Source organism: Apis mellifera, linkage group LG5 (genome assembly GCF_003254395.2).
Source record: "Apis mellifera strain DH4 linkage group LG5, Amel_HAv3.1, whole genome shotgun sequence".
Classification (NCBI taxonomy): Eukaryota; Metazoa; Arthropoda; class Insecta; order Hymenoptera; family Apidae; genus Apis; species Apis mellifera.
The window spans coordinates 507,122-521,478 of record NC_037642.1 but is presented as its reverse complement, the minus strand read 5'-3'; the positions used below and the strand labels follow the sequence as shown (position 1 = coordinate 521,478).

The 14,357-nt window shown below is 19.0% G+C and overlaps 2 protein-coding genes across 3 annotated transcripts; one reads left to right on the top strand and one right to left on the bottom strand.

Annotated features, from left to right (window-relative positions):
- Positions 1 to 2,541: 2,541 nt before the first annotated feature.
- On the top strand, positions 2,542 to 6,071 carry LOC409581 (F-actin-capping protein subunit beta). Its single transcript, XM_393085.7, has 4 exons — positions 2,542 to 2,700; positions 3,384 to 3,595; positions 3,768 to 4,140; positions 5,660 to 6,071. Exons 1-4 carry the CDS (start codon positions 2,698 to 2,700, stop codon positions 5,891 to 5,893), a joined length of 822 nt encoding a protein of 273 aa, XP_393085.2. The 5' UTR covers positions 2,542 to 2,697; the 3' UTR covers positions 5,894 to 6,071.
- A 3,348-nt stretch (positions 6,072 to 9,419) lies between these two features.
- LOC552572 (eukaryotic translation initiation factor 5A) lies at positions 9,420 to 13,238 on the bottom strand. 2 transcript variants are annotated; one of them, XM_026440587.1, is made up of 4 exons: positions 13,125 to 13,238; positions 11,180 to 11,464; positions 10,817 to 10,951; positions 9,420 to 9,961 (listed from the first exon to the last, which is right to left on the bottom strand). In XM_026440587.1, the coding sequence occupies exons 2-4, from the start codon at positions 11,453 to 11,455 to the stop codon at positions 9,890 to 9,892; spliced, it is 483 nt and encodes a 160-aa protein (XP_026296372.1). In that variant the 5' UTR covers positions 11,456 to 11,464; positions 13,125 to 13,238; the 3' UTR covers positions 9,420 to 9,889. The 2 variants fall into 2 exon arrangements, with proteins under 2 accessions (XP_026296372.1, XP_026296371.1); XM_026440586.1 differs by having other exon boundaries at positions 12,867 to 13,169.
- Positions 13,239 to 14,357: the final 1,119 nt, after the last annotated feature.

Here is a 14,357-nt window from a genome sequence, read left to right as displayed (position 1 = left end):
GAAAAAAACAAAAAAAGAAAAAAATTTGAAAAAAAATATATGGTTAGATTAGAAAATATCGGTTAGTTAAAGATGATTTGTACCAAAGATTTCAATTTAGGAAAGAAAGTAATGGAAATAAAAATAATTAAGAAAAAATTATAAAAACCAATATATATTATAGTAGTTATTACATTTTAAGATTTCAAAATATTCATATTTATATTAATCTTATATATTTATATGAACATTTTGTTACAGACAATAATATATAAAATAAACATAGAATGAAAATTACAATTACTCAGATCAGTAGAATTAAAATATAAATATTATATTTATTTATAAATGTATTACATACAATATGTTCGTTTTAGTATTTATTCATGATTATTTTTTAAATATTAAAAATATGAAAAAATATTTCAAATGAATATTATATGATTTCAGATATGATAATAACATATGATGATAATTGTTTGAGATAATGGAAAGAACTATATGAAAATCATAATACATTTTTTTACATATTTTTTTTACATAAAATCCATATTATTGCATATTCTTATAGCTAATATTAAGGAATTTAAAATACTTTTTATATATTTTTCATAAGTCAATATTGAATTATTAGTTTTTAAATTTTCCAATATTAATATTGCATTATAAGAAGATTGAATTTTACATATCATGGTTCTAAAAAGAATTGATTATATATTTATCAATCGATTATCAATATTGAATTGACAAAAAACAAGTAATAAACAAGTAGTTCTGACAAGATAATGCGAACTTACATCATATATAATAAGAAATCATTGAGTGAAAATTTTTAAAATTATTATAAAATAAATGAAACGTAGCAAACTAAAATTTTATTTTTAAAATTTTAAATATGCTTATTATAACGTATTTTAAAAATTATAATTTCGAAAAAATTGAAATATTAATAATAGTTAATCTGTATTTATATTCTTATTTAAATTTAAATAAAATAATAACAATATATAGTTTACAAAAAAATTATATCATTGTATTATTATTATAATTATAGATTAAAAATAGTTTAAAATAAAATAGTTTTGGTAAGATTTATTTTATTATTATTATTATTTCTTTGAGATTTGAGGATGAAATAAAGCATCATGAAATGTATTTATACATAATTGTAATATAATTATATACTTTTAATGAATAAAAATTTAAAGATTTTTCAATAAAATTCATATTATATTTTTTGGCATATATGTTTGGCATATATTTTTTTTCATATATGTTTGTATCATTATTAATAATTATTCAAAAATTATTTCTAGAAAAATATATAACCTCATTTTTTACATTGTATCTGATTTCACATATCTGATAATATTCATTATTTTGAATTATCTTTTGTCGAAACTCACAAGTGATATTACATTTTTCTCTTACTTAAATTTAAAATATCGTTCTTATAAACAGAATGTTATATTATCCTAAAAATCTTAGAACATTTATAAATTGAAGATATATATGAAGTAATTTCATCAAAAACATTTTATCTTTTGTAAAAACTTTTGTTATGTTTTTATTAACGAGTTATTAACAAAAACATTGGCCAATTATAGAGCGCGTAGTCTAATCAAATCTTAATTGTGGCGTTGACTACATGCAACCGTTTATGAACAAGTCCAAGCAACATATGTCATAAAAAGTATATTAAATATGAGATATATGAATATAAATATTATATTATATTATATTATACGAAAAAAAAAATAATATTTAATTTATTTTCTTTGAAATATAGCTTGATTTATATATATATTTTAAGCTTACACAAATATATTGAATATATTTAATAAGAAATTTTAAAAAGAATACGAATTTGATTAATTATTTTTGAGACCGAATATAATCAAAATAAAAATAGGAAATATATATTAACTTTAAAAATTATATTAAATTTAAAAATTTACAAATATCATATAATATTGCATCGATGAAGAAGTAATATGTTTGCATATCTTTTATTCATAAATAATATTTCTCCATTATCTTTACTTTTAATTTGATTCGTATATTCTCATACATAATCCATATTTATATACATTTATCGTTTAAAGACTACATGGAAAATGGAAACGATTTTCTATTTCTTGTAGAGATTTAATGTCTATTCGATATCAATTTAATATTATCTTGTAACTGAATTATTTACTATCAAACTTATTATTTCATTAATATTCTTGAATAAAATAAAAATATTATTAAAATATATTGATCTTTACAAAATTAGATTATTTTTATAAACATTTAATCAGTAAATATTTCAAATAATAAATTTAATTGAAATTTTTTACAAATAGCAATTGTTTATACATTTTTAATATATAAAATTAAATATATTATATATAACAAACTTTTTACTTAATTTTAATATTTTTTACTTAATTTTCATTTAATTAATTTATTTCAATAATTATTTATTATTCTATTAAGAATTTTTAAATTTTGTATTATATAATATATATGATAATTTTCATTCATGTTAAGTTGATAGAATTGTATTACTTATTGGCCAATCAGCAGTCATCTTGACACGCCCCTTGAATATTCGTTTTCGGTGACTGAATGCAGGTCAGAGAATAAACATTTCCAATAAATTTTTCATTGGTTTTATAATTTTTATTGATTAATGCTCTGATTGATTTTCATAAAATCTTTTAATAATTTAAAATGGTGAGTTAAATATTTTTTTACCAATAACTATAATATTATTCTTTTTTTGATGAAAATCAAAATTAGTATTAAAATTTTTAAATAATGTTTAATATAATAAAATTTAGATTATATATAAAAATATATAAAATTTATTATTTTAAATTAGTTTTTGAAAAAGTTTATTAAAAATATTTCATTTTTATAATAATATTTTAAGAAAAATTTATATTTAACCTCAAATGAAATAAATGTCAAAATGGCGTTATTCATTGACATATATGGAAATTTTAATTTTCCGAATTTTTAAAAAATTGAAAATATAAATTCATTTATATATATATCTTTATAATTTTTAATACTAATAATTTTTTATATAAATATTTTATATATAATCTGTTCATATTGATGAATTAAAATTAATAATTTATAATATATTTTTTTGTTTTTTATTGAAAATTAATTATGATTAATAAAAGTTTATAATTTATCGCTCTTTTAATTATATCGAATTAAAACTATAAAATTTTAAAAATGAAATCAATTACATTTTAAAAATTAACATTTTATGATTTGATTCATTAATTTTATTACTAATATAAAATTATTTTCATATATAATTGATATTGTAAAAAATAATTAAAATATAATATTCTAATTGCAAAATAATAAAAATTAAATTGAATTAATTTTTAATTTTGGAGACGGAGCAACAAATGGATTGTGCATTGGATTTAATGAGAAGATTACCACCCCAGCAAATTGAAAAGAATTTAAGTGATTTAATAGATCTAGTGCCATCTCTTTGTGAAGATCTTTTATCTTCTGTTGATCAACCTTTAAAAATTGCAAAAGATAAAGAATCTGGGAAAGATTATTTACTTTGTGATTATAATAGAGATGGAGATTCTTATAGGTAATTATAAAAAAGTGCTTTATTTTTCTATATTATTTTTCTATATTATATTTTTCTATATTATTTCAATATTATATTTTTATTTTATTATATTTATTTTATTATAATTCTTATCTTAATTCTAAAATATTGTAAATGTAATATTTTAATTTATTATAAAATTATTTTCTAGATCTCCTTGGAGTAATACATATGATCCCCCTTTAGAAGATGGCTCAATGCCTTCTGAAAGACTTAGAAAATTAGAGATAGATGCAAATCACGCATTTGATCAATATAGAGAACTCTATTTTGAAGGTGGAGTTTCTTCTGTTTATCTCTGGGATTTAGATCATGGTTTTGCAGCAGTAATATTGATTAAAAAAGCAGGTGATGGTTCAAAGAAAATTAAAGGCTGTTGGGATTCAATTCATGTAGTAGAAGTTCAAGAAAAATCTAGTGGAAGAATTGCACATTACAAATTAACTTCTACTGCAATGCTTTGGTTACAAACTAATAAACATGGATCTGGAACAATGAATCTTGGTGGAAGTCTTACTAGACAGGTTTGTGAATATTTTTTGTAATTATTTTTTACTTTTTAATTATAAATTTTTCATAATTAATATTTATACAGGATGTTTTATTAGATATTAATGTTAATGTTAAATTTATCTGAATATTATTTTCTATTATCTATCAAAGAAATAAATAATTTTGTAATAAATATATAAATTATAACGTTTATATATTTGTATAAGATTTTGTATAATATTTGTAAATTTTATAAAATAACTAGATTCTTGAATTCCATGCAAGATATTTTATATTTCTTACAAATTAAATGGATTTAGTGAGATACTAAAAAAATTATACTTAATTTGCATATGATTTATTTACAGTAGTAATAATATATATAATTTTGTAAGTTATTTATCTATTTACTATTTATCCTGATATACATATTAATATATGATTAAAGAGATTTATTATAGAAGCCAATTAATATGTATCTTTAAATTTAAGATTGCAGAATAGTTATATAGAAAAAATAAATTTTAATTAGAATTTAATATAAAATGTTTGAATATTTTCATTAAATTTTGAGCGAAAAAAAGAATTCTTAAAACATGTTATTTTCCTTAATTTTTTTAATAAATATGTAAAACAAAATAAATTATTGAAACTGTCCTATTTTTGGAAAAATTTATTTATTTGTAGTAATAAGAAATCAAAAATGATAAAAAGTAAATTAAAATGTAAATCATGTTACAAACATAAGTATAAACAAAAAGAAATTAAACGTTAAGATTTACTTTATATAGATAAAAATTAAGTATATATGCGTATTTGAAACATTTTCAAAATAAAATTCATTTTAAAATATTTAAATTTATTTTTTTATTTATTTTAAGAAATCTTATGTATATTTTAAGAATCTATTTTTTCAAAAATGAAACTTTACTTTAAAAAATTTTATTTTATTTTTTTTTTTTTATAAAGAGTTATATCCTGTTTAATAGTATTATGTGTTGCAAAACATCTTATATAATATCCAATGAATATATAATATATTCCAAAAATGTAGGAACATTCGTTAGAAATTTCTAAAGTAATTTCAAGCAACATTTTATAAAAATTTTTGTTACGACTTTGTTAACAAGTTAACAAAGTTAACAAAAAATATTATAAACTAATATTATATTTTATTCATTGTTCATGATATAATATTTGATATAATTTTTTATTGATAAAGAAATGTATTATTTTAACACAATTTTTTTGACATATGTTGCTTAAACTTGTTCGTGTTCAATCGACGGCATGTAGCTAATGCTACTATCGCAATTTGAATAGGCTATTCATTCCGTAATTGGCTAATATTTTTGATTAACAATTCATTAATAAAGCCATACAAAAGTTTTTACAAAAGAAAATATTGCTTGAAATATCAGGAATTAAATCTCAGGAATTAAATGTTCCTATATTTTTAGGATACTGTGTGCATGCACACGCGTATCTGTGTGTTTATTAAAATTAATTCAAGATTAAATTATTATCTAAATGCAATTAAATTTTCTTTAGGTTGAACAAGATGCTCAAATAAGTGAAAATTCTCCGCATATTGCTAATATTGGTCGTATGGTTGAAGATATGGAAAACAAAATCCGAAATACGCTAAATGAAATTTATTTCGGGAAAACAAAAGATATTGTAAATGGTTTAAGATCTGTTCAATCATTAGCTGATCAAAGACAACAAGCCGCTCTCAGGCAGGATCTCGCGGCAGCTTTGCAAAGGAGAAATGCAAATAATTGATCTTATGAAGAAGATCAGCTTTCTTTCAATTGTGAGGAGTGTCAATAAAAAAAAGAAAAAACAAAGAAATCATAATAATGAAATTAAAATTCGAATGTTGCAATTATTATAATATAAAGGACAATTTCCTGTGATATACAGGGTGCAACGGTAAAGATGAATTTTCCTGAAATATTAATTAAAGAAAAATTAAAGAATAAATAATTAAATATCAATTAATTATGTCGAGATTTTGAATAAAATATTAAGAGACATTACGAGTGTCTAAGCTTTATATATATAAGATGTATTTAAAGGTATGTAACATTTTAAATTAATGTTAATCATTGAAATAATCGATTTATAATATTCATTATATTTATGCTTAAAATTTTTGTTTTCAAATACTTATAAACAAATTTAGATGCTTGAATATTATCTCTTTAAACAATCTTTTTGTTTTATTTTACTATTATTTTGAATATATTCATATTTAATATTAATTTATAAAGCATTGTTATGAAGTTTCTGTACATTGTAATAGTTTCATATTTTATAAATTTTTTATTATATACTTGAATTTGATACAAATATAATTCTATGCAAGTATACGAAACTTTCATAATCTTTATATTTTTTTCGCATTTTCTATGGAATTATTCATTTCTATGTTAATATATAGTTTGTAATGCATGTAGATATAAAGTATAAAATATATTTTATACTTGTATGAACGTATCTTATTTTTACAACAAATAAATTTTTTAAAAAAAAGTTACATATTTACTATACATTCTCGTTCTGTTACATATCTTTAATATATTTCCATGTATATGTGTGTATGTTATATGTATGTATGTGGTATGTATGCTATGCTCATATAAATATGAGCCAAATTATATATATATATATATAATGGCACTCGTAATGTTTTCTAAATCATTAATAATTATTAATAATAGAAAATATAAGAGTATTAATGTTTTAAAATGTAGCAATATTAAAGAGAATATTTGCGAATAAACTTCTAATAAGTTTGTTCAATAATTTTCTGTCTAAGTACTTAATTTCATTAAGTTTTAAATTATTTTAAATTAAAAAATTTAATTTTTTAACTTTCAATTTTATAAAATGAAAATTGATTGATTTTGATAGATAATTGAACTTAAACAAAAATGTTACATAATACTTTCATCATTACATAGAATTGTTTATTTAATGTTATTAAATTTAATTTGTATTCTTATAATTACTATTTCTGGTAATTTTTGTACTAATATTTTTAACATAATAAGTAAACTTTTGAAAACAATACAAATATAAAATTGTGAAGGAAAATGATAAAAATTTCAATTAAATTTTGATATTTTTAATTAACTTAAATGAGTGTAATATTAAGTTAATTAACAAGATAAAAAAATAGCAAAATTATTAAGATTTAGAGTTTTCATAATATATCATTATGAGAACAAAATATTGTCGAAGGTTGATACAAAAGCACCCATGGCTTTTTTCTCATTTATTTATCCATTTATCTTCCATTGATTCCGCCGTATAAACAAATGCTCCTGGTATCCATTTATTTTCTATATTTTATGTTTGTGTTTTATTTCGAATTTCATAATTGTGTACTTTCGTATATACTTGTGTATTTTCATATACCTTACCACAATGTGTATTTGTATATGTATATCCATGTGTAGTATTTGTTTGCCTATATACGCCAATGCTGGTTATTTTCTAAAAATATCTATATATTTTTGTATGTTAAGATTTTATCTTATTATAATTTAACATTTTGCACATTAATTTAATGCGTGTATAATAAAATCAAAGAATAATATTTCAAGAATATTTTTAAATTGAGATAATTATATCTTAAGATATTAGTATATACTCATATTATTTGAAACAATTTTTATTAATTGTTTAGATTTTATTTTTTAATACATAAATAATAATAACTACTTACCAACTATATATATAACTGATAATTTAAAAAATACGATTTTTAATGTTAAAATTATTTTTATAAATAATATTCTCGAAATATTATTTCACAAGATAAAGAATTACTAATTTAAATTTGTTACATGCTTGAAAATGATTTTTACTTTAAAAATTGTTAGAATTCAAATTAATGACCAGCAATGGTGTATAATTAATTAAACCAAATATTGAGAAGCAGAAAAAAAAGGTTTCCGTCTCTCATGGTTGAAATACGACCGTGAGGCCGATTGTTTCGTTTTATTTCAGTTTCTTTTATCGATTAATTCATTTATCTAGGTCGTCTTAATCTTAAATTATTAGTTTGCTTAGATTATAGTAGCTTAGTTGTTTCTTATCATTCATTATTTATATTTTTTAAATTTTCTTATATTTTCATAGATGGTATAATCTTGAAATCGAGTATTCAATGTAACTTAAATGTTACATTATAACTCAAATTTCTAGTCAAAAATCAAAAATTAAGTATATGAAATTTAAAATTTTAGAACTCAAATTTGAAGCTATCCTTAAATTATATGTAAAGAATTTGAGATTCAAACTGAATTCTAAAATTTTGTATTAGAATTCAAGAGTTTAATATCTATCAAGTTTGAAATATCAATTTTAATTTGAAAATATCAAAATTTAAAAACTGTTAAATACAAAACGGTACTATAATATGAATTAAATAAAACCCTTAACAGTTATAAGAAATTAAAAAAAATTCATTAGATCTATGCAAACAAATTAAATTTTACAATTTTGAATATTCTTTATAATTAAAATGTAAATTCTTGTAATTAAAAATGCAAAAATTATATTTTAAATTTTAAATAACATTTGAATTTTTCATATGAATTTAGAAAGTATATTTTTATATATACTTATAGTAATGATTTTTATCAAATTAAGATTACAGATACATCTCCCTAAAATACAAAAAATTGAAAATTTAATTTTAAAAAATGAAAATTTGTAAGACTATTACTAAATAAGGATTTTGAAAAAATAATTTCTAGGGATTTTCAGACATGAATATTTTAAACAATATGTCAATGGCATAGAATTCTAACAAAGATTATAATCATATAAAAAACCGAAACAAGATAATTCTAGATTAAATTGGATTTTCTAAAACATATAATTTTAATAAAAAAAAAAAAGTGACAAACTTGAATTGAAGAAAAAAAAAAAAAAAAAAAAAAAAAAAAAAAAAAAAAAAAAAAAAACAGAATTCTAATAAATATAGGATATCATAAGAATAGAGTTCTAATATAATTGGAATTCTATATTTTAATAGAATTGAAATTTGAGTATAACAAAAAATTTAAAAAATCAAATTTGTATGAAGATGCTCCAGTTCAAGTATATATAGAGCAAAGGAATTATTGTAAGGAAATAAAAATTTTTTAAATAATTAAAATTTTGAAAATATTGAAATCTTCAGTAAAATCATATTTTGAATAAAATTATATATTATTGAAAAATAATTGGAATTCCAATATAAATAGAATTCTAATCATGTTGAAATTTTTTAAATCAAATCAAGATGAAATAGTTTTTTTTTCGAAATTTCTCACTATCAAAACTGTTTTTTAATTCCGATATTTTAAGCCGTCAAAAACATCCATTTTTCAAGTTTAAGCTGATACTGTTTCTTGGTTTATTCTCTTTTTATTCATTTTTTTATTTTTTTTGTTTTGTTTTTATATTTATTTCATTATTTGTAATCCCCTCCTCCTTCACACTTGTTTTTAATTACTCAACTATATATGCTAAAGCACATTTTTCTCTTCCTTTCAGTTTTTTAAATTGTATTCTGACTCTTTATCTTTCCTTGTCATTTCTTTCCCCTTCTTATTCTTTTCTCAAGTGATCCTCACTTTTTCCTCTCTATTTGTTGTTGGTAATAATTCTTACATTAACCACTGATCATCTTGTATTGTATCTTAGGTTTCTTTTAATAATATGTTAACTGAATGTTTTGTTTTTTCTTTAATGTGATGGTGGAGTCTGGACTGAACACAATTATTTATCGATGGCAGTGTTAGTTTTAATGGCGATTACGACTTCTTCACCACATGCCTTCAGCACAGTGCACTGAAAGAATAAAAATTTATATTTTATTTTTCATTTTTTTATTAATATAAACAAATTTTTATTCATTACAATTATAAAAATATTAAATTATTAAATATAAAAAATTATAATATTTCTAAATATAAATAACATTTCTAAACATAAAAAAATTTATAATAAAAAAGATCCTTATAATTTTTAAAATTCTATTATGATTTTATAATTTGATTGGGTATAGTTATTTTATAATATAATTTTAGATAATCACTTAAAATTTGTGTAATAATATATAATAAATATTTTGTTAAAAAAAACTTAAATTTATTTTGAAGATTTATTTAAAATTTAAGATTTTAAAATCTTTTAATTAAAAAAAAAAAAAAAAAAACTTTTAATAATATGAATAATAAATTGTTTTTAATATCAATTAAAAAATAAAAATTTATAATTAAAAATTATAAATAACAATTAATATTCTAATAATTATATAATTTAATCTAAAAATCTAAAAATTTTATAAAAAATAAAATCTTTGTTTAAAAAACAAAATAAATATTTTATATACAATATGTACATATACAAAATATATGGAAATTTATAATATACTTCATAATATAAAAAAAATGGAAAAATATAAAAAATAAATATATATTTTATTAATGAATGTTTTTTTTTTATTTTTATCATTTCTATAATAAATTTGCATAGATTTTTATAACTATTTTTGAACTTTTTACTAATTATATTATAGTGAACTTTTAAATTTATTACATTTTCATTTAATTTAATTCAGATATAATTTTAATATAATTTAAGTTATCTCAAAAAACATTTAAAAAAAAGCTATTATTCATTTAGCAAAATAAAAATACTCACAAGAAGTTCTTTACCAGCCTCATGATCAGCACGTAATTGAGCACCCAGTTCACCATCAGGAATCTTCAAATCTTCACGGAGTTCACCATTATCAGCCATCAGGCATAAGTAGCCATCGTCAGATATGTCTGCTAGCTATGAAATAAAAACAATTATATTATATATTAAAAAAATTGATGTATATAAAATAATCAAAAATAAAAATAAACAAAAAAAATTTCATATTAAAAAAATTCTATAAATAATTATTTCAAAAAATTTCTATTGAAATAGAATAATGAAATATAAATAATATATAAAATATTTTATATGGAATATTATTCAAATGTAAATTAATAATTTTATATAACTGTTTTTAAGTACCTGGTAATCTTCTCGTTTAACAAATGGTACGTCCATGTTGTGCGTAGATGGACAAATATCTTCATACTTTTTTGAAGTGAAAATATCAATGCCTACAAGATGTACCTTGGCATGGCCATGTTTTCCTGTTTTAGAAGTTGACATCTCTACGATTTTACATGGTCGAGATTTCAACATAACAAACCCATTTTTACGCAGAGCCGAACACTGCATTGGGTATGTTACAGAAGCACCAGAGTCTCCAGTTTCAAAATGAGTATCTTCTATATCTGCCATTCTATTATTCTGAAATTATAATTTAAAATAAATTGTCAATTGTATTCAAACATTAGATAAAACAACATTAGACAAACTGCAAAGTAAAATATTTTTGTTTTTTTAAAATAAGATAATAATTATAATAATTATTTATAAAAACTAAAAAATTAATGACTAATAATTCCATTAGATTAAAGTAAATCAATTAAATTTTTATAATAGAAAAATTACAATAGAAAATATTTTTATAAATATTCCATTGTTTCAAATTTTAATATATTTTTATAATATATAATATTTTTCATTGATTTTTTTACTAAATATTTTTATTTTTATATAAAATAATAACTTTATAAATAAAATATATAAAATTTAATATTTTTATACTCAAAGAGAAAAAACAAAAGACAAAATAAAATAATTTATAAAATCATGACATAAAAAAATTTATAAAATTAAAAAAAAAGATAAAATTTATTATTATATTTATAAAATAAATTAATAAATTATTTAATTTTGAATAACATATATAAAACTATAATTCATATAATATTAAAAAATTAATATTAAAATTTGCTTTTTTGATAATAATTACTTGAAAAATTAAAATATTGTTTTTAAAACAAGAATTAAAAATTTATTAATATTATTATTATTAAATTTTATAATTATTTAAAGATATCATTCAAATTTTATAAATATTAAAAGTCAAAAAAATGAATAAAATATAATTTATTTTTAAGAAAAAATTTAATTTATGACAAAATATTAATAAAAATTATTAAAATTAATATTTTATATATATATACATATATATATATATATATATATATATATATATATATATATATAAATATCTTTTAAAAGCTTTTATAAGATACTTACTACTATATGATATAATATTCCAATATGTTTTACGAAAAATTAAAACTTAAAACTATTATAAAGTAATATAATATAAATTTTTAATGAAAACAGAACTACATATCACAATATGCTTTGAAATACTTAGAATGTTTTATTTTTACTTCTTTAAAATAATCATAATGACATATTTAATATTTAATACAATTTTAAATTATAAATAATAAACTCGATAACATATTATAAAAAATTATTTAAAATATTATGAAATATGTTTCATTGTTAGAATGTTTTTAAAATTGTAAAAAAATCAAAGATTTTCAAATTATCATAAATAAAAATAAAAAAAAATTCGAACATTAAGTAAATAAATAATTTCAAGAAACATTTGTAAAATAAATTTAAAACACAAAATATTTCGAAAAGCTTTTGCAAAACTAAAAGAGATATTGAACACGTTGTGTAAGCATAATCTAACCAAAGATTCAATCCAGCTGACAGTTCTTCCAATGTTAAAGTTTCTTTGTGAAAAATTAATTGAATAGTCTCATGAAAGTCGAATTACCTTCGAGTACAAGTTTACTACAGTTTTTTGACCGTTTTCCTTAAGAAGATGGCGCGAAAAGGATTGTATGTAGTTCGTCGTCGAAATTGCCGACTGTCGGAATATATTAAAGAAATCACGGATATAAATTGATCTTAAATACTGCTGTTCTTTATTCTCGAGACTTTTCAATGCACGTTTTACAAACTTGTTCAAGTGATCACAAGTCGATCAGCTAAATTCACCGTGAAAAAGGGAGAACAGACTGGAGATACTCACATGTGATCAAAATGGACACTCTAACCAGAAGATCTGGCTGCGCTTGCGCAAACTGCTAATCGGAGACGGGGGTCACCCGAATAGATCCACGGATTCCGGCTGAGAATATTGTGGGGGTAGAGTTAGATGAGAAATTTCATGTATTGAAAATTTAGTATAATGCGCAAGCGCTATTTTGCATGGTGACTAAAAACTTGGTTAAATTAAATACTATAATACTATAATTTAAAGAAACAAACAGATAAACAAATCAAATATATAATAAATATATTATAGTTATTAGTTGACAAATTATCGATATTAAAATATTAAGATACATTATAAAAAATTATTTATTAAATTGAATTCATTTTTATTTTAAACTAAATTTTAGAAATATTATAAACTTTTTGAATATTAGAATTTTTTTATGTATTTATCGATTTTGATGCATTTAATTTAAAAATGCTTTAATTGTTGGAATTTAATAACTTAAAAATTATTTACATTCAAAGTTTCGTATTTTTAGGAATATTCAAGTTACGTGCATCATGTTAAATTTTTATCCAATTAGAGAATAGAAGCATGCGTGCTAAATTTAAATTATTTTTAAATCAAAGAATTCCATATAATATAATTAATATTTATAATATATAATTATTTATTTAATGAAAACTGTATTGTTATAAATTTGTTATATATTTGCATAAACAATATGTCATAGCCATAATATTTTTTTTTCTAGTTCAGTTTCTTAAATTAGATTTTAAGTTCGTTTTTTATATAAAATGATCGGTTAATGACTTAATCTAAATTAATTGTAATTATAACATAATTTGAATTTTTTATTCAAAAAACTATTTAATTTAGCAATATTGATGTTTTTATTATCCAGATAGCATGAAGAATATAAATATGATAACCAAATTTTTTAACTATAATTTGAATTTTATTCGCATCCAATAAAATTAAATAAAAATCCAATAATAATCAAATAATGTCATATTATAAAAAATTTGTAAAAATTCAATTTTATTTATATATCAATTATATTATTATATTATATTATATAAAATTCATAATTTCGTTTAATCATTAGATATGATTATTGATTGAATAAGTAGAGATTAGAAATAATATGTATTGTTGATAATGATTCGAAAAATTTGAAACTTCCCTTAAACTATAAATTCAATACTTGAATTATTTTCAATAATCGATTCAATTAATATTAATATCAACAATATTATATAA